At 37.0% G+C, this 19,984-nt stretch overlaps 1 protein-coding gene across 6 annotated transcripts in view; it reads left to right on the forward strand.

Annotated features, from left to right (window-relative positions):
* The window catches only part of SLC36A4 (solute carrier family 36 member 4), a 221,826-nt gene that overhangs the window by 186,196 nt on the left and 15,646 nt on the right, over window positions 1-19,984 (forward strand). For all 6 annotated transcript variants that reach the window (XM_031653033.1, XM_031653034.1, XM_031653035.1 and 3 more), the window contains 3 exons: window positions 11,397-11,624; window positions 13,629-13,727; window positions 17,117-17,286. In XM_031653033.1, coding sequence (XP_031508893.1) covers window positions 11,397-11,624; window positions 13,629-13,727; window positions 17,117-17,286 — 497 coding nt within the window. The remainder of the gene's footprint in view (window positions 1-11,396; window positions 11,625-13,628; window positions 13,728-17,116; window positions 17,287-19,984) is intronic.

Here is a 19,984-nt window from a genome sequence, read left to right on the forward strand (position 1 = left end):
TTTTTTTTTTTTGGAGACAGAGTCTCGCTCTGTCGCCCAGGCTGGAGTGCAGTGGCCAGATCTCAGCTCACTGCAAGCTCCGCCTCCCGGGTTTATGCCATTCTCCTGCGTCAGCCTCCCGAGTAGCTGGGACTACAGGTGCCTGCCACCTCGCCTGGCTAGTTGTTTGTATTTTTTAGTAGAGATGGGGTTTCACCGTGTTAGCCAGGATGGTCTTGATCTCCTGACCTCGTAATCCGCCTGTCTCGGCCTCCCAAAGTGCTGGGATTGCAGGCTTGAGCTACCGTGCCCGGCCTTCTGTGTCACTTTTTAAAATAGCCTTGATCATGCTGTACTGAAGTTAATTTACAAGTTATTTTTCACCAGTAGACAGCAAGTCCCATGAAGGAAGGGACTCCCATATCCCTTGTGTTCATCACTGTAAACTAGCATCTAAGAGTGCCTGGCTTATCAGTACCCAATATGGTTATTGGCTCTGAAGGAAAATGAACTCCTTGCACTGGGAGAGATTATACCTTTTTCATGTCTTTATTTCTCAGACCTCGTACTGTACCTGGTTGATTGCACAAGTGTCAGTAAAACTTTCTGGACTGAAAGGGTTTAATCCTTTTGTTTGATTTCTGCATTGATGGTCTCTGCTACTTTTCTTGCTCCCACCCTGTGCAAACACCCATTTTTCCCATTTTCTCTGTCAACTTTTCTCTTTCAGCACCTACATGATTGTTTTAGCTTGGTTTCTCACTTTCACAGCCATTTTCCTGTGTCTATAAAAGGAATGGTGTCCTTAGGGTTTTCAAGGTAAGTGATCATATCATCAACAAACAGGGACAGTTTGACTTCCTCTTTACCAATTTGGATGCCCTTTATTTCTTTCTCTTGTCTGATTGCTCTGGCTAGGACTTCCAGTACTATGTTGAAGAGGAGTGGTGAGAGTGGGCATCCTTGTCTTGCCCCAGTTCTCAGAGGGAATGCTTTAAACTTTTTCCCATTCAGTATTACGTTGGCTGTGGGTTTGTCATAGATGGCTTTTATTACATTATGGTATGTTCTGTGACTGATAAAATAATTCAGCAAAGTTTCTGGATACAAGATTAATGTACACAAATCAGTAGCTCTTCTTATAAACCAACAGTGACCAAGTGGAGAATCAAATCAGGAACTCAACCCCTTTTCCTTTTACAAAAGCCGCAAAAAAAATTAAACTACTTGCTGGTTCCAAGATGGCTGAATAGGAACAGCTCCAGTCTACAGCTCCCAGTGTGAGCGACGCAGAAGATGGGTAATTCCTGCATTTCCAATTGAGGTACCGGGTTCATCTCACTGGGGCTTGTTGGACAGTGGATGCAGCCCATGGAGTGTGAGCCAAAGCAGGGCAGGGTATCGCCTCACCTGGGAAGCACAGGGTATCGGGAAATTCCCTTTCCTAGCCAAGGGAAGCCATGACAGATGGTACCTGGAAAATTGGGACACTCTCATCCTAATACTGCACTTTTCCAACATCTTAGCAAACGGCACACTAGGAGATTATATCCCGTGCCTGGCTTGGAGGGTCCCACGCCCACAGAGCCTTGCTCACTGCTAGCACAGCAGTCTGAGATCGAACTGCAAGGTGGCAGCAAGACTGGGGGAGGGGTGTCCACCATTGCTGAGGCTTGAGTGGGTAAACAAAGCAACGGGGAAGCTCGAACTGGGTGAAGCCAACTGCAGGTCAAGGAGGGCTGCCTGCCTCTGTAGACTGCACCTCTAGGGGCAGGGCATGACTGCACCTCTAGGGGCAGGGCATAGCTGAACAAAAGGCAGCAGAAACTTCTGCAGACTTAAACGTCCCCATCTGACAGCTTTGAAGAGAGTAGTGGTTCTCCGAACATGGAGTTTGAGATCTGAGAATGGACAGACTGCCTCCTCAAGTGGGTCCCTGACCCCCGAGTAGCCTAACTGGGAGACACCTCCCAGTGGGGGCTGACTGACACCTCATACAGCTGGGTGCCCGTCTGAGACGAAGTTTCCAGAGGAAGGATCAGGCAGCAACATCTGCCGTTCTGCCATATTTGTTGTTCTGCAGCCTCTGCTAGTGATACCCAGGCAAACAGGGTCTAGAGTGGACCTCCAGTAAACTCCAGCAGACCTGCAGCTGAGGGTCCTGACTGTTAGAAGGAAAACTAACGAATGGAAAGGACATCAATACCAAAACCCCATCTGTACGTCACCATCATCAAAGACCAAAGGAATGCAGCTCCTTGCCAGCAACGGAACAAAGCTGGACGGAGAATTGACAAGTTGAGAGAAGAAGGCTTCAGACGATCGGTAGTAACAAACTTCTCTGAGCTAAAGGAGGATGTTTGAACCCATCGCAAAGAAGCTAAATAAAAAACCTTGAAAAAAGATTAGACAAATGGCTAACTAGAATAAGTAGTGTAGAGAAGACCTTAAATGACCTGATGGAGCTGAAAACCATGGCATGGGAACTACGTGATGCATGCACAAGCTTCAGTAGCCTATTTGATCAAGTGGAAGAAAGGGTATCAGTGATTGAAGATCAAATGAATGAAATGAAGTGAGAAGAGAAGTTTAGAGAAAAAAGAGTAAAAAGAACAAAGCCTCCAAGAAATATTGGACTATGTGAAAAGACCAAATCTACGTCTGATTGGTGTACCTGAAAGTGACAGGGAGAATGGAACCAAATTGGAAAACACTTCAGGATATTATCCAGGAGAACTTCCCCAACCTAGCAAGGCAGGCCAACATTCAAATTTGGGAAATACAGAGAACGCCACAAAGGTACTCCTCAAGAAGAGCAACTCCAAGACACATAATTGTCAGATTCACCAAAGTTGAAATGAAAGAAAAAATATTAAGGGCAGCCAGAGAGAGAGGTCAGCTTATCCACAAAGGGAAGCTCATCAGACGAACAGTGGATCTTTCGGCAGAAACTCTACAAGCCAGAAGAGAGTGGGGGCCAATATTCAACATTCTTAAAGAAAAGAATATTCAACCCAAAATTTCGTATCCAGCCAAACCAAGCTTCATAAGTGAAGGAGAAATAAAATCCTTTACAGACAAGCAAATGCAGAGAGATTTTGTCACCACCAGACCACCAGAGAAATGCAAATCAAAACCACAATGAGTTCAAAAGGAATAGTAGCAGCTCCTCTTTGTACCTCTGGGACATACCTCAAAATAGTAAGAGCTATTTATGACAAACCTACAGCCAGTATCACACTGAATGGGGAAAAACTGGAAGCATTCCCTCTGAAAACTGGCACAAGACGGGGATGCCCTCTCTCACCACTCCTATTCAACATAGTGTTGGAAGTTCTAGTCAGGGCAATCAGGCAGGAGAAAGAAATAAAGGGTATTCAATTAGGAAAAGAAGAAGTCAAATTGTCCCTGTTTGCAGATGACATGATTGTATATTTAGAAAACCTCTTTGTTTCAGAACAAAATCTCCTTAAGCTGATAAGCAACTTCAGCAGTCTCAGGATACAAAATCAATGTACAAAAATCACAGGCATTCCTATACACCAATAACGAAAACACAGACAGCCAAATCATGAGTGAACTCTCATTCACAGTTGCTTCAAAGAGAATAAAATACCTAGGAATCCAACTTACAAGTGAGGTGAAGGGCCTCTTCAAGGAGAACTACAAACCACTGCTCAGTGAAATAAAAGAGAACACAAACAAATGGAAGAACATTCCATGCTCATGGATAGGAAGAATCAATATCATGAAAATGGCCATACTGCCCACAGTAATTTATAGATTCAATGCCGTCCCCATCAAGCTACCAATGACATTCTTCACAGAATTGGAAGAAAATACTTTAAAGTTCATATGGAACCAAGAGCCTGCATTGCAAGACAATCCTAAGTCAAAAGAACAAAGCTGGAGGCATCATGCTACCTGACTTCAAACTATAGTACAAGGCTACAGTAACCAAAACAGTATGGTACTGGTACCAAAACAGAGATATAGATCAATGGAACAGAACATAGCCCTCAGAAATAATACCACACATGTACAACCATCAGATCTTTGACAAACCTGACAAAAACAAGAAATGGGGAAAGGATTCCCTATTTAATAAATGGTGCTGGGAAAATTGGCTAGTCATGTATAGAAAGCTGAAACTGGATCCCTTCCTTACACTTCATACAAAAGTTAATTCAAGACAGATTAAAGGATTAAATGTTAGACCTAAAACCATAAAAACCCTAGAAGAAAACCTAGGCAATACCATTCAGGCCATAGGCATGGGCAAGGACTTCATGACTAAAACACCAAAAGCAATGGCAACAAAAGCAATAATTGACAAATGGAATCTAATTAAACCAAAGAGCTTCTACAGAACAAAAGAAACTACCGTCAGAGTGAACAGGCAACCTACAGAATGGGAGAAAATTTTTACAATCTACCCATCTGCCAAAGGGCTAATATCCAGAATCTACAAAGAACTTAAACAAATTGACCAGAAAAAATCAAACCGATCAGAAAGTTGGTGAAGGATATGAACAGAGATTTCTCAAAAGAAGACATTTATGCAGCCAACAGGCACATGAAAAAATGCTCATCATCACTGGCTATCAAAGAAATGCATATCAAAACCACAGTGAGATACTGTCTCACCCAAGTTAGAATGATGATCATTAAAAAGTCAGGAAACAACATGTGCTGGAGAGGATGTGAAGAAATAGGAACACTGTTACACTGTTGGTGGGACTGTAAACTAGTTCAACCATTGTGGAAGACAGTGTGGCAATTCCTGAAGGATCTAGAACTAGAAATGCCATGTGACCCAGCCATCCCATTACTGGGTATATACCCAAAGGATTATAAATCATTGCTATAAAGACACATGCACACATATGTTTATTGCAGCAGTATTGACAATAGCAAAGACTTGGAACCCACCCTAATGTCCATCAGCGATAGACTGGATTAAGAAAATGTGGCACAAATACACCATGGAATACTATGCAGCCATAAAAAAGGATGAGTTCATGTCCTTTGTAGGGACATGGATGAAGCTGGAAACCATCATTCTGAGCAAACTATTGCAAGGACAGAAAGTCAAACACCGCATGTTCTCACTCATAGGTGGGAATTGAACAATAAGAACACTTGGACACAGGGTAGGGAACATCACACACCGGGGCCTGTTGTAGGGAACATCACACACCGGGGCCTGTTGTGGGGTTGGGGGAGTGGGGAGGGATAGCATTAGGAGATATACCTAATGTAAATGACGAGTTAATGGGTGCAGCACACCAATGTGGCACATATATGCATATGTAACAAGCCTGCACGTTGTGCACATGTACTCTAGAACTTAAGGTATAATTAAAAAAAACAAAAAACAAAAAACAAAGCAAAACAAAAGACCTGCAAACACACAGGATAGCACCTGACACAGTTATCATTCTCCAGGTATTTGTTGTTCCAACCTCTCCTCCTCAGTCTGAGTTAACCTATGAGGAACAATAAAATAATGTACAATAAAAATTGTAACTTAAGCAAAAAAAAAAAAAATTAAACTACTTAGGAATATACCTAACCAAAGAGTCAAAAGACCCCTACAAGGAAAACTACAAAACACTGCTGAAAGAAATCATAGAAAACAAAAACAAATGGAAGCACATCCCATATATGTGGATGGGTAGAATCATATTGTGAAAATGACCATACTGCCAAAAGCAGTCTACAAATTCAATGCAATCCCCATCAAAATACCACCACCATTCTTCACAGAGTTAGAAAAAACAATTCTAAAATTCATATGGAACTAAAAAAGAGCCTGCATAGCCAAAGCAAGACTAAGCAAGAATAACAAATCTGGAGGCATCACACTACCTGATTTCAAACTATCCTATAAAGCCGTAGTCATCAAAAGAGTGTGGTACTGGTATAAAAATAGGCATATAGACCAATGGAACAGAATAGAGAACCCAGAAATAAAGCCAAATACTTACGGTCAACTGATCTTCAACAAAGCAAACAAAAACAAAAAATGGGGAAAGGACATCCTTTTCAACACATGGTACTGGGATAATTGGCTAGCCACATGTAGGAGGATGAAACTGGATCTTCATCTGTCACCTTATACAAAAATCAACGCAAGATGGATTAAGGACTTAAGACCTGAAAGTATAAAAATTCTGGAAGATAACATTGAACAAACCCTTCCAAACATTGGCTTACTCAAGGATTTCATGACCAAAAACCCAAAAGCAAATGCAATAAAAACAAAGATAAATAGCTGGGACGTAATTAAACTAAAAAGCTTTTGCACAGCAAAAGAAACAGTCAGTAAACAGACAACCCACAGAGTGGGAGAAATCTTCACAATCTATACATCTGACAAAGAATTAATATCCAGAATCTACAATGAACGCAAACAAATCAGGAAGAAAAAAAACAGCTGCATCAAAAACTGGGCTAAGGACATGAATAGACAGTTCTCAAAAGAAGACATACAAATGGCCAACAAACATGAAAAAATGCTCAGAATCACTAATGATCAGGGAAATGCAAATCAAAACCACAATGCGATACCACCTTATTCCTGCATAATGGCCATAATCAAAAAATTAAAAATATAGTAGATGTTTGTGTGGACGCAGTGATCAGGAAACACTTCTACACTTCTGGTGGGAATGTAAACTAGTACAGCCGCTATGGAAAACAGTGTGGAGATTCCTTAAAGAACTGAAAGTAGAACTACCATTTGATCCAGCATTCCCACTACTGGGTATCTACCCAGAGGAAAATAAGTCATTATTCTAAAAAGATACTTGCACACGCATGTTTATAGCAGCACAATTCACAATTGCAAAATTGTGGAAGCAGCTCAAATGCCCATCGACCAACGAGTGGATAAAGAAACTGTGATATATATATCATCATATATATATCCATCATATATATATATATATATGTGTGATGGAGTACTACTCAGCCATAAAAAGGAATGAATTAATAGCATTTGGATGAGATTGGAGACTATTATTCTAAGTGAAGTAACTCAGGAATGGAAAACCAAACATTGTATGTTCTCACTGATATGTGGGAGCTAAGCTATGAGGACACAAAGGCATAAGAATGATACAGTGGACTTTGGGGACTTGGGGGGAAGAGTGGGAGGGGACAAGGGATAAGAGACAACAAATGTGGTGTAGTGTATACTGCTTTGTTGATGGGTGCACCGGGATCTCACAAATCACCAGTGAAGAACTTACTCATGTAATTACCACCTGTACCCCAATAATGTATGGAAAAATAAAATAATAAAATGTTTTTAAAAAAGGGAATGGTATCAAGAGATTAGTGTTGTAACTGCTGACAGTTTTAGCCAGGAGAGTACTTTTAGATGCTGTCTGCATCTGAGAGTCCCAATAAATTCTGTAGTTTTTCTTTCTACCCTCATTTTATTATTTTTTTTTCAAAATATCCTTTAAAACTATTTTTTCTATCTTTTACTAGATATTTGCAAATAATTAAGTTCTTATACACAGTTTCTGGTAGAAAAATCTGTAATCTAAACCATCAGACACAGGTGTTCCCTCATATGTATTGTGACTACAGAATAGAGTGAAAGTTCTTAGCGAGAGCAAGTAGCCATGGGAGATGTAGAGGACATAGAAAAGAGTAACAGTAATTAGAGTTAGAGTCCTGTTTATACTCTCTTGTTTATCAAAATAAAGCATCAGTCCTTCCATTAGCATTACTTGTTATAGATGACATCCTTTTGATTTTACAAATATTTAATTCTACAAATTGCATTTTCCTAGGACTCCTAACCCCATTAAGAGGCTTTTTATTAACAAGAAGTTATAAGACATACCATCTTACCAGTCATTTATATATAATATGATGGAAATTATGCCTTTCTAGGGTTGTGCAACATGGTAGTACTGTGTCTTTTCTAATACCTATCTTCTAAAGGAGTTACAAGCTCTGTTTGAATTTAAGAATAATGTTAGTAATGCCTTATAATTTTATATTTACAAACCATGATATACATTATTTAATCTTTATAACTACTCTGTAAAGTAAGTACTATGCTCATTTTATGAATGAGAAAGCAGTCTCTCAAAATATGAGTAGTGAGCCATAAGTCATATGGAATTAGGTTGAAACCTAGATCTCTGTCACATCCAGTATGTTAATTGTTCATCACCCCACGGGACATTGTCTTGTTGGATTTTAGCTGTGAGTGTGTTTGTATGACATAAAGAGTAGATACGGTGGATAAAATAAATGTTTATAAGCTTAGAATTGGTGACTTTCTCCTATGAAATATTATCAGTTACTTCTCAGGTTGAATGGAAAAGTTTAACTTTGCACATGTCCTAAGAAGATCAGGTAGAAAAAGTGATTCTCTGGAGGTAAGGAGAATGCCTGCTGTAGATAGAAAGGTAAAAGTCCTTTTGAATCATAAAGAGTAACATGGAAAAAAAAAGGCAGTCAGGCTTGAGAAAGTAGTTGAGATGGTCACTGAAGCAGCAGGAGATCAGAGATTTTCCCTCTCTACAGAGGTGTTCTTTTACATTTGATATCTTTATACAATCATAGACACACTAGTTGATTAAACCTTACCAATTGCTACTTATTGTTATAGTTAAAAACCATAGGATTGTTACCCTCCCTTTAATGTACATGAAATTTAAATATATTTTATTAACCCAAAAAATTAAGGGTTTAGTTGCCACACAAATGTAGAAACCTGCTATGTAACTGCCACAGGACTATTCTTGGTCCCATTAAGTCTGTGCACAATCAGTAGGGGATAAAGAACCCTAGTGCTTCTGATGAGTCTAGTCCATAGTGGTTATGTTGTTCCTGTCTGTTCTTACTCTAAGATACTCTAGAAAATCTCATATAGATAAAATAGTGGTATGTGGGCTTGGAGAATGGGGAAGGAATACAGTATTACAAATAAAAAATGTAGCAATATCAAAGATCATTGATTGTAGAATAGGAGTTCAAATCTCTGCTTTCTCAGTTTTAACTCACACATTGAGCAAAACCCCCTTATCCCTGGTCTAGCATCAGTTTCCTTATTTGTAAAATGGGAATAGTAACAAAATATGCCCTTGTTTCTCATAAACTTATTGTGAGGCTCAGCTGACAAAAGGTTTATGAAAGCCTTTGTAAAATGTAAAACATTATACAAATGTAGGGTACTATAACTGTAATTCTGCATTTGGCTTTACTGACAAACATAATCTGCCGTTGGAATTTTAACTATTAAATTACAGGATCATTGAAAACTTAGTAAGTGGTGGATTTTAGTAAATTTGAGCTCAAATGGAAACAACTGAATTTAGTAATTTTATTTTATAATGTTTATTTCAGTGTTTTACATTTTGGTAAACATGTGAGATCATAGGAAGTCCTATTAGATAGCCAATCTCTGTCTCTAGAGGGCACCAAAGGACTCAAATGTTTACCTGAATCTTGCTCTAGGTATGTATCTACATTCTTATTTTATTTTTTTAATCCTCAGAATTTTTATAACCACTTTTTTGCCAAAAGTGCTAAAATACTATATTTGTGATAGAATTAATTTTAAATTCCAAAGCACCTAATAATAATTAAAACAACCCTTTAAAATACTGGTTATATAACTGCTTTTCTCTTGCCAGCTAGCCTTATTAGAGCTTTACTTTGATCATTATCTAATCTAATTATTGGAGATACTGCTTTCATAACAAGTATTTGGCGCTAAATAATTTAGTTACTAGAACATTAAATCAACAATCAAATATGTTTGTAAAAACCAAGGAATGTAAATCCCCAATTTTGCTTTTATTTTAAATTATATAAAAGAAAATGTAAAGTTTTGATGGTCAGTTACAAGATAGTCATGTGCTGTGCTTTTCTTAAATGGTGCATGATGTAACTTGAAAGTCTGTTAGTCCAGTATAAGTTATAAATTGCCTGTATAGGGCAAAAATCTAATAGATATATTCTCTACAGTCTAAGATGATGTGTACATTTATGCTGACACTAAACATTACTTATGGTAGATTACACATGTAAAATTAAAGTAGAAGAAACACGTAAATTGTTAATCGTATCAGAAATTTGTTTTAATCTTCTGATTTGTTGGCCTCTTAATTACTACATTTAGAGAGAGATATGTAAGAGTGGAGACCAGGTGGCTGCTTGGGCAGGGCCCTCCTTTCTGGGTTGCAGTATTTTGGCCAGGCTAATTCTAGAGTCACAGGCCTGGGTTTGAATCCTAGAACCACCACTTACTGGCTTGACATTACACAAGATTTTAAAAAAAATATTTCTCTAAGCCTCAGGTTGCTCAACTATAAATTGGGATTAATATTACCACCTGCTTTAGAGAGTCATTTTGAGGATTAAGTGAGATATTGTATATAAAGCATGTAGTTCAGTACCTGATACAAAGAATGTACTCAAAAAACACTAGCTATTATTATTACAAGGTCTTAAGAATTTTTAGAATGTGTGTATCCAGAGACTCGACAATATTGATGTGTTCGAAGGAGGGTACACTGTTTGGGGGCAAATAAATTTTCACTGGTATTCAAGTTATAGTATGATCTGCCTCTGCTGTAAATTTTTAAGACTGTTTCTAGAGTCCTCTATAATTTCATTTCTATTTTAGTAAGTAGCATTATGTGATTAATTGAATCACAGATAGTTCTTAATATATGGAGTCTGTAAATCACATTTGTTTTGAAATCTGAAAATTGGGTTATAGGAGTGGCTGAATAAATTTTAATATAAAGTTGATTTATCTTGTAGAAGTTTTTTGCTCTAGCAAAAATTTATGTACTGTCTACCATATGGCCATGCATGAATGTAGTGGATTTTTAATAAATATTTATTGATAGTGATGATAATTTATAAATAATTGCTTTATAAGAGTTTTAAGGTTAGGCTATAATTTTAAAATTTTGCTCTGACTACATTTTTGAGAGATAATTGGAGCTTGCTTCCTATCTGAAGAAAATAAGCTAGAGGAGAATACTCAGTGGCCATCCTAGACACGCATGGTCCCAAATTTGATGATCTCGAAAAGAGATACTTGAGCCTTTGGAGGTATCATGAGCATGATAGTGACAAAGCTTCAGAATACATTAGCAAATCTATCGTTATAATTTTCTAATGAACTTTATGGTTACAGTATGATAAAAGAAATTACCTTTCAAGATTATTTTATGTCAGTTATCCTTATATTTGATACATATGTTTCTAGGAAACCAGAGTATCTTGAAAAAATGTAAATGTAAATATTTTAAAATATAGCAATTTATTGTGAAGTGTATATATAGATTGTAATTTTCTTTGTACATGTGTTCTATGGTTGTAAATTGATGGAAGTTTTTACCCTTCTTTATTCTCCTGGTAATCCTATATAGGTTCATGAAGGATTCCTGGAGAGTAAAGTGTTTATTTCGAATAGTACCAATTCATCAAATCCATGTGAGAGAAGAAGTGTTGACCTAAGGATATATATGCTTTGCTTTCTTCCATTTATAATTCTTTTGGTCTTCATTCGTGAACTAAAGAATCTATTTGTACTTTCATTCCTTGCCAACGTTTCCATGACTGTCAGTCTTGTGATAATTTACCAGTATGTTGTCAGGGTAAGTATAAAATGTTTTTAACTAAGTTCTTATCTTTCTTATATAAGTAAAATTTTTGTTTACCGTAGAGGTAAAAGTAATGATATGTAAAGACCCCTACTTCATATGTGGCACACAGTGTACAATCAGTAGATGCTATTTCTTCTAGGGGGATGCTGTTGAGTTAGAAAAGTATATGACATAGAGATTAAACAGGCTTTGTGGTCAGATCTTGAATCTCAGTAAATACGCTTCTGGGCTTTGTGACAGTGCTGCAGAAGATAGTAATACCTACTCTATTAGAGTTATTTGAGATTTAGGATTGTGTTCTTAGTACAGTGCCAAACGTTGAAAGCAGGTACTCATTAAATGTATTATTCTTTAAATCTTGTGATTTAAGCCAATCACAAGAGATGCATTATATATGTGTGTGTGTGTGTGTATATATATATATGCAGTTCTGTAATTTCCTTTCACTTCTGAACTTTTATTTACTGCCACTGCTTCAATCCACTGCCACTACACTAGTCTGTAATCCCTTTATCTGAAATATATGCAATTACCTCAACTGATTTCATTGTCCATAGTCTGGGGATTCTTAACCCAGTTTCCTTAAAATAATCTATTGTTGAGATTCAGGGATTCTTCAAATTCCTTAAAATAGTTTGCAAGATTTAGTATTTCTGTTTGTATGTATGTGTTTTGCTGTTGAGCAGTTATGTAGCTTTCATCCTGCAAGGGTGCCAAAGACCAAAAAAAGGTTGAGAATCCCTGCTCTAGTCACTCCTGATCTAATTAATCTTATATATTATTTCCAAGGTAATTGTTGTAAAATCTTCTTTAGCAATTTATTAAAAATTCTTACTATGGATCTGTGTTTCATTTCCTTCCTCTTTGAATTTCAAAACCTGTAGTTTCTCTTATAGCACTGAGTGGGAGGAAACAGACAGGAAGTTCCTGTAGGCTTTCCGGAGTTCGTGGCCCCTTAGCTAAACATGTAAGAGTCAGTTAAGCCGAAAAGGAGGTTCCCAAAATAGAAGAAACAGCATGAGCTGCTGTTTGGAGAAGAGAAATAGCATCCTGCTTGCCTTAGATAATAGTTTAGTGTTGAATGAGCCAAACATTGTAATACCCTTTCATTCTAAACCCAGTGTGTATGGTTTTAGTCATGTATCACCATTATATCACACAATTCTATCCATGCTTCAGATGTCCTAGACCTCTCTGTTCCCCAAATTATCCTTGAGCTTTCACACTTCAGTTGCTTTGTTCATCCTTTTTACTTGGCCTTGAATTCTACTTCCAATCAGGCAAAGCAGAGAATGTAAGATGGTTCGGAGAGTAGGGACCAGACTTGGGGTATCTGGAAGAAGTGGCTATTTAGAGCTAATGTGCACTTTGTCCAGATGATGAGAGTTGGAATAAGCCTGTGAGTCAGGACCAAGCAATCAAAGCCAGAGTCAGGACATATATATTCAAACAATAAGGGTAATGACAACCATCAGATCAAATGTAAGCACTGAAACAAGAAGGAAACCTGTTCTAGGCAGCAGCAGAGCTATAAGGTAGAAAGCCAGTGTCAGGAGCCAGGCATCTTAGAGAACTGAAAGAGCAATGAAAATAGAGTGGAGAATGAATTTTTATTGGGCACCAGCAGCAGTGGTTGATAACTTGACTGTATGGCTCTCAGCTTAGAACTTGAATGTGCTTATGTATTTCCTGTTGTGGCAGGAGCCACACCTAGTGTGCACAGCCTGGGACTTGCAGGTGGAAGCAGATAGTCAGGAGCATTTTGCTCAGATGGAATGTATGGGTATAAGGGAAACAGTTGCTTTTGGCAGTGAAATCCTAACAGCTTGGCTACATTTAACATAGGGTGCTTTAAGTGTTCATTGAAAAAATTAGTCACTTTTATAACACATTTGCTGTGGTGAAGCTCAAAATTACATGATTTTTCTTTCAATTTTAAATTATTTAGAATATGTAAAGATGTAACTGGTCGTCTTTTTTTCTTCCTTTCTTTAGAACATGCCGGATCCCCACAACCTTCCAATAGTAGCTGGCTGGAAGAAATACCTACTCTTTTTTGGTACTGCTGTATTTGCTTTTGAAGGCATAGGAGTGGTAAGAATTTAGTTATTATTATTATTTTTTAAAATCTTAATTCAACACAATGATTTATATAGCCTAGCTATATTTAAAATTGCATATTTTTCTTTTTTATTTCAATTTTCTTTATTTCTAGAACATGATTTCCAATTTGGTGTGATAGATTAGAATTATAGTTTATAGAATTATAGTTTAGTCCTTCCACTAACAAGGAGCTTAATGTTAGACATACCACTTAGGCTCTCTACTTCTCTTTTTCTTTGTCTATAAAATGAATAAATTAGCCAGATCATTTTTAACATTTTATTGTGGAAAATTTCAAACCTATACAAAATTTAGAAAGTAGTATAATGAACTCCTATGTAAACGTCACCTGGCTTCAAAAATTATTGACTCAAGGCCAGTTTAAAAAAAAAACCTATATCCCACATACTCAGGCACATCTGAAGCATATTTTATAGATGACATTATTTGAAGGGAATCAGAATAGTTGCAGAATCACTGCTATATAAGAAGAGTTGGATATAAATTCTCCCTGTAGTTTTATGAATATAATGTTTGTTTTTTTGTTTTTTTGTTTTTTTTTTTTGAGACAGAGTCTCGCTCTGTTGCCCAGGCTGGAGTGCAGTGGCCGGATCTCAGCTCACTGCAAGCTCCGCCTCCCGGGTTCACGCCATTCTCCTGCCTCAGCCTCCCGAGTAGCTGGGACTACAGGCGCCCGCCACCTTGCCCGGCTAGTTTTTTTTTTTGTATTTTTTTAGTAGAGACAGGGTTTCACCACGTTAGCCAGGATGGTCTCGATCTCCAGACCTCGTGATCCGCCCGTCTCAGCCTCCCAAAGTGCTGGGATTACAGGCTTGAGCCACCGCGCCCAGCCATAGTGTTTGTTTTGAGAAACAATGTTATAAAGCTAATACTAAGAGAGACTCCAACGATTCTGAGGATTCTAAGATATTAAATATTTCCATGCAGGTAGCTCCCAGTTAAAGCCTAACATTTGTAGACTTGAGGAAAATAAGAGTCTTGCTGTCTGCTTTGCTCCATAGTTTATATTTCATAGTCTGATGGTAGGTATGGGAGCAAAACCATTTGTAAACATCTATTTATATTAACCCCAGACAAAATAGATCTATAATAAAATTTTATACCATTTTACTTGGGTTTCTGCTCTCTGTGAATTCTCCTTCAGATAATTCTCCCAAATTCTTACAAATTTTCACAGCTACAATTATTGCTGTTGCAAACATAACTGCAGATTTTCATGTCTGTCTTTAACTGATGAGCACTGGTTATTGACATTTCCTCTGAATCTTAAATTCAACAATTCCAAAGTCTGACACATATTTTCTCATCCAAAACCAGCTTTACTTTCTCATTTCCTTTTTCTTTTAGTTTTATCTTCAGTTGCTTAAACTTGAAACACTGGAGTGATTCCTTTTACTTTGTTCTTGGTTCCCTATTTCAATCAATAATTAAGGCGTGTTAAGTCTTCTTTAATATTTCTCAAATTCATTCCATAAAGGAGACTATACATAAAACAATTATAATGCTGTGTGACACAGAGAAGGCCTCAGGAAATGTTCATTTCTTTCTCTTTCTCCCTTTCTAGCTGCACTGACACCATTCCTGGCCACTGCCCATATTTCCTGTCTGGATTATCTCCAGAGCATCCAAACTGTTCTCTGCCCTCTTACTGCTATTAACAGTTAATGTTTCCATCTGGAACTGACTGACTGAAAAGTGGAAAAAATACTAGATTTATCATCTCATAGAGTTATTGTGAGGATTGCATAAGATGCTGCATGCAAAGCTTTTAGAATCATACCTGGCGTATCATAAACACTCCAGTAAATACTTGCTATTATTATTACTTAGCTATTTCACTATATGGCCTAATTTTATGGTTACAGTCTCTGAAGATTTGCCTTAAAAACTTGACTTTTCAGTCAGCCTTTTCTTATTTTCTTTAAAGGTTCTTTTTCAATAAAATAAAAATCATTAGTTTTACAGAATTTGACAGTAGATACAGGTGGGTAGATGTAAAACCGGTTACAGATATGTGTGTATACATGGGTTAGTATACATGCATATACTTCCTAGTTCTGTCTCCTGAGAGGGACTGCAAGTAGTGACACCCCAGTAGCAATAAGCACACACCCAGATCTTGATTTCTAAATACCAGATCTTCATTTCTAAATACCATTCTACAAGAGAATCAAAGTTCTTTGGAGAAATGGCTGATTTTAGGGCTGAAGCAAGGAAATGCAAGATGAGGCTAAAGCATCTTGTAGTGTCAGAAGGTAAGAATATGTTCAAGAAACGAAAGAATGGAGGCATGTCAAAGGGAAACAGAAGCCAACCTGATGGAATTTACAATGGCCAAAGGTGGAATAATATGAGTAACGAAACAAATAACAGAATATTGGATTATAATTCAATGTTTTAAAAAATATACATAAGGCCATGCTAATATGCATGCATGCATACATACATACATACATACATACATACATGAGATTCCTAGAAATCCTCCTCCCTCCAGGCAATATAACTAATCCCCCTCCTACTCCCCAGAGAATGGGCTGGATTTAGGGACTTGCTTTCAGTGAACAGAGTATGATGAGAGGGAAGAAAAGTAACTGTATAATAGAGAAACCTGACAGACATTACCTTAACCAAGTGATGAAAATTAACTTCACCAGTGATAAATCATGTTAATAACGTGTGATGAGACAGGCACTTCACCTATGTTATCCTTCTCTAAAACCTTCAATACCAGTCATGAGAAAAACCTCAGACAAGCCTAAATAGAGGGGCATTATGTAAAATACCAAACCAGTGCTCCTTAAAACTGGCAAGATAATGAACAACAAGCAAAGATTGAGAAACTATCACAGACAGGAGGCATGGTGACAAAATGCACTGTGGGTATCCTGGATGGAACTCTGGGACAGAAAAAGAATATTAATGGAAAAACTAATGAAATCCAAATTAAATTTGCAGTTTAGTTAATAGTGATGTACCAATGTTGGTTTTTAGTTGTCGCAAATGTACTATGGTAATATAAAAAGTTAATGGTAAGAGAAACTGGGTCGGGGTATATGGGAGATATCTGTGTTATCTTTGTAACTTTTCTGTAAATCTAAAATTATCCCAAAATAAAAAGGTTATTAAAACCAACTAGCAAGTTTGCCTGCCAAGAGATGAGTTTAAATCTTTTTAAGAATTTTAAAATAGGTGGCATAAATATATAGCAATGGAAGTGTACTTCAACAATTATATGTGTTGTAAAGGAAAAAAATTTGCATATAGCCTATAAATAACCAACTTGTGTGTAAGAGACACTGTTATTTGTAAATACTTTTATTCCCTTAAAAAAAAAAAGAATTGTATTCTTTTCTTAGGTCCTTCCACTGGAAAACCAAATGAAAGAATCAAAGCGTTTCCCTCAAGCGTTGAATATTGGCATGGGGATTGTTACAACTGTATATGTAACATTAGCTACTTTAGGATATATGTGTTTCCGTGATGAAATCAAAGGCAGCATAACTTTAAATCTTCCCCAAGACGTATGGTAGGTGTATATGAATTTGTCAATATTGGTTTATATATTTTATAATGTACCACTGTTTGATGATAAAGGCATGTTCTTGGATTTATGGTTTAAACGTTTAAAATTTTTACTGTGATTTCCTGGAATCCCATCACTTTGGGAGGCAGAGGTGGGTGGATCATCTGAGGTCAGGAGTTTGAGACCAGCCTGGCCAACATGGTGAAACCCCGTCTGTACTAAAAATATAAAAATTAGCTGGGCGTGGTGGCAGGTGCTTATAATCCCAGCTACTCAGGAGGCTGAGGCAGGAGAATCGCTTGAACCCGGGAGGCGGAGGTTGCAGTGAGCCGAGATCGCGACATTGCAATCCAGCCTGGGTGACAAGAGCAAAATTCTGTCTCAAAAAAAAAAAAAAAAATACTGTGATTTATTTATTTGTGCAATCTGGAATTTTTTCATACTCTTCGGAGGAGAGTAAATATGAATTTAGGGTTCTTCTGGGATTTTTAAAAAAAAATGTTTAAAATTGGAGGTTATTCCATATCCAAGTCAAGTATAAGAGTAGAACAGGGATTATTTTCATATGGACACATTTTAATAAAAAAATTAATACCTGTCCTTATTGCCAAAAAAACCCAAACCATCAGGGTTCCTGATAGAATAATAGATTACATCATACTTGCTATTTTGGTCAGCTTCATAGTGTGTATTGTCCAACTCCTTTCAGAACACAGTTGGGACACATTATAAATAATAAAACAAAATGGTGCATCATCTTAATGTTCTCTTTAGTATTGGGACCATATCCTGCTAAATGAAGCATTATATGTATATGATTTTTCCTTTTTCCAGAGGTTTGTCTTTGAAAAATTTTCAAAGATAGTGGCAGTGATTACCATGCAGACTTACTTCCTTGTTTACAAGATGGAAGGTAACTCCTTAGTTTTCACATATGCAAAGAATAAATTCAGAATTGCTGACTGAATTATTGTCACATTACTACATTAGCTACTTGGATAAAAAAAGTCTCTGTAATCTTAAATGTCTTAAAATATTAGTGAAAAAGCAACAACAGCAGGAATTATATCTTCTGACTGGCATCCTGGTGAGAATTTGTCTGTTATTTAGTAGTCATTTGAATCCTGGGCATTGGAGTCAAAAATGTTGCTAGGACAAATGTTTGTAGGAAGCCATTTATGATAGAGCAAATGTACCTGGGATAGTTTCCAGATTGCACAGGGGGCACACATGTGATGTGTCTGTATTTTTTATTACAATTTTACTTTAACATAAATGTATTTCAAGATGGAAACATGTTTCAAATGTTATAAATATATTTCAAGGTAGAGTCATAATTACAAATAAGATATATGGTTATTTAGCATTTATTTTATTAACTCTTTATAGTTAACTATATAATTTTGTTCCCTTTAAATGTGTTTTTTGGTTTCTTTTTTATAATATGAAACTAGAAGCTTAATGAACTAGAAGCCTAACAGCTTAGTATAAGAGAATCAAGCTAAAAAATATGGTAGTAAGTTCATCTTTTCAAATACCATACAATGTTTGGAAAATAGAATGATTTTTTTTTTCCTTATTTAGAGTAATATTTTGAGCCAGGTATGGTGGCTTATGTCTGGAATCCCAGTGCTTTGGGAGGAAAAGGTGGGAGGATCACTTGAGGCCAGAAGTTTGAGACTAGCGTGCATAACATAGTGAAACTCCAACTCTACACAAAATTTAAAAATTAGCCATGCATGGTGGCCCAAGCCTGTAATCGCAGCTATTTGGGAGGCTGATGTGGGAGGATCACTTCAGCCCGGGAGGTTGATTATCCAGTGAGCTGTGATGGTACCATTGCGCTCCAGCCTGGGAAACAGAGAGACATTTTGTCTCAATAATATTAATAATAACAATAATAATATTTTGACTAAGTCTTAAAAATAATCATTTTAGAAATAAATTTGACAACTATTTTTAATGTCAAATATAAAATGTACATGGAAGTAATGTCAGAATTCTTTCCTGGTCTTATTTACAAAAGCATGTAAGAATATTTTAGGGGGGAAGGTTCTGAAGTGGGAGTGTGCACACATTCACATTGAAAGGTTTGTATTCCCAGGCACATAAGAATGTGGTGCGGAAATAGTGGGCAAGAATAAGACAGGATGCTTTTCGTATTCACAACTCAACCTTGGAGGGTGACACTGTCCCTGCAGTAGCTCAAATTAATCCTTCCCTTTTCCCACAGCCCCTTTGTACATCTGACCTTATTTCTAATTGCTGTGACTTTCCAATTAGAGTGGAACTAGTTGAGACTCTTTATTTAAAAGGGACCATTAGATCATAGTTTCTATTCAAGGACGTCTAGCTAGATACCACTTTTCATTAGAGGAAACCCTAGTACAAGTATCCTAAGAAACAACAAAAATCTGGAAAAAACAGGAAAGCCAGTCAAGATAAGTATTTCCTTTTAGAGAACTTGCGTTGGTTGATGTCTTTGCACTGTGGAGATATGCCTTATGCAGCCTATAGTCTGTTTCTGTGTGGACTCTGCCATTGTGGGACAATTAAAATGATAGTCACAACTGAGAGATACAAGAGAAGAGTTGCTTGTCTTTTTACAGTCATGGCATTCAATAAAGTGAAAAGTTTGGACTAGAGTAATTAAGGGATTATATCTAATATTTCTTTCTTAATATACTATTTATGAGTCTCT

The sequence above is a fragment of the Papio anubis genome, chromosome 12 (assembly GCF_008728515.1).
Source record: "Papio anubis isolate 15944 chromosome 12, Panubis1.0, whole genome shotgun sequence".
In the NCBI taxonomy this organism is placed as follows: domain Eukaryota; kingdom Metazoa; phylum Chordata; class Mammalia; order Primates; family Cercopithecidae; genus Papio; species Papio anubis.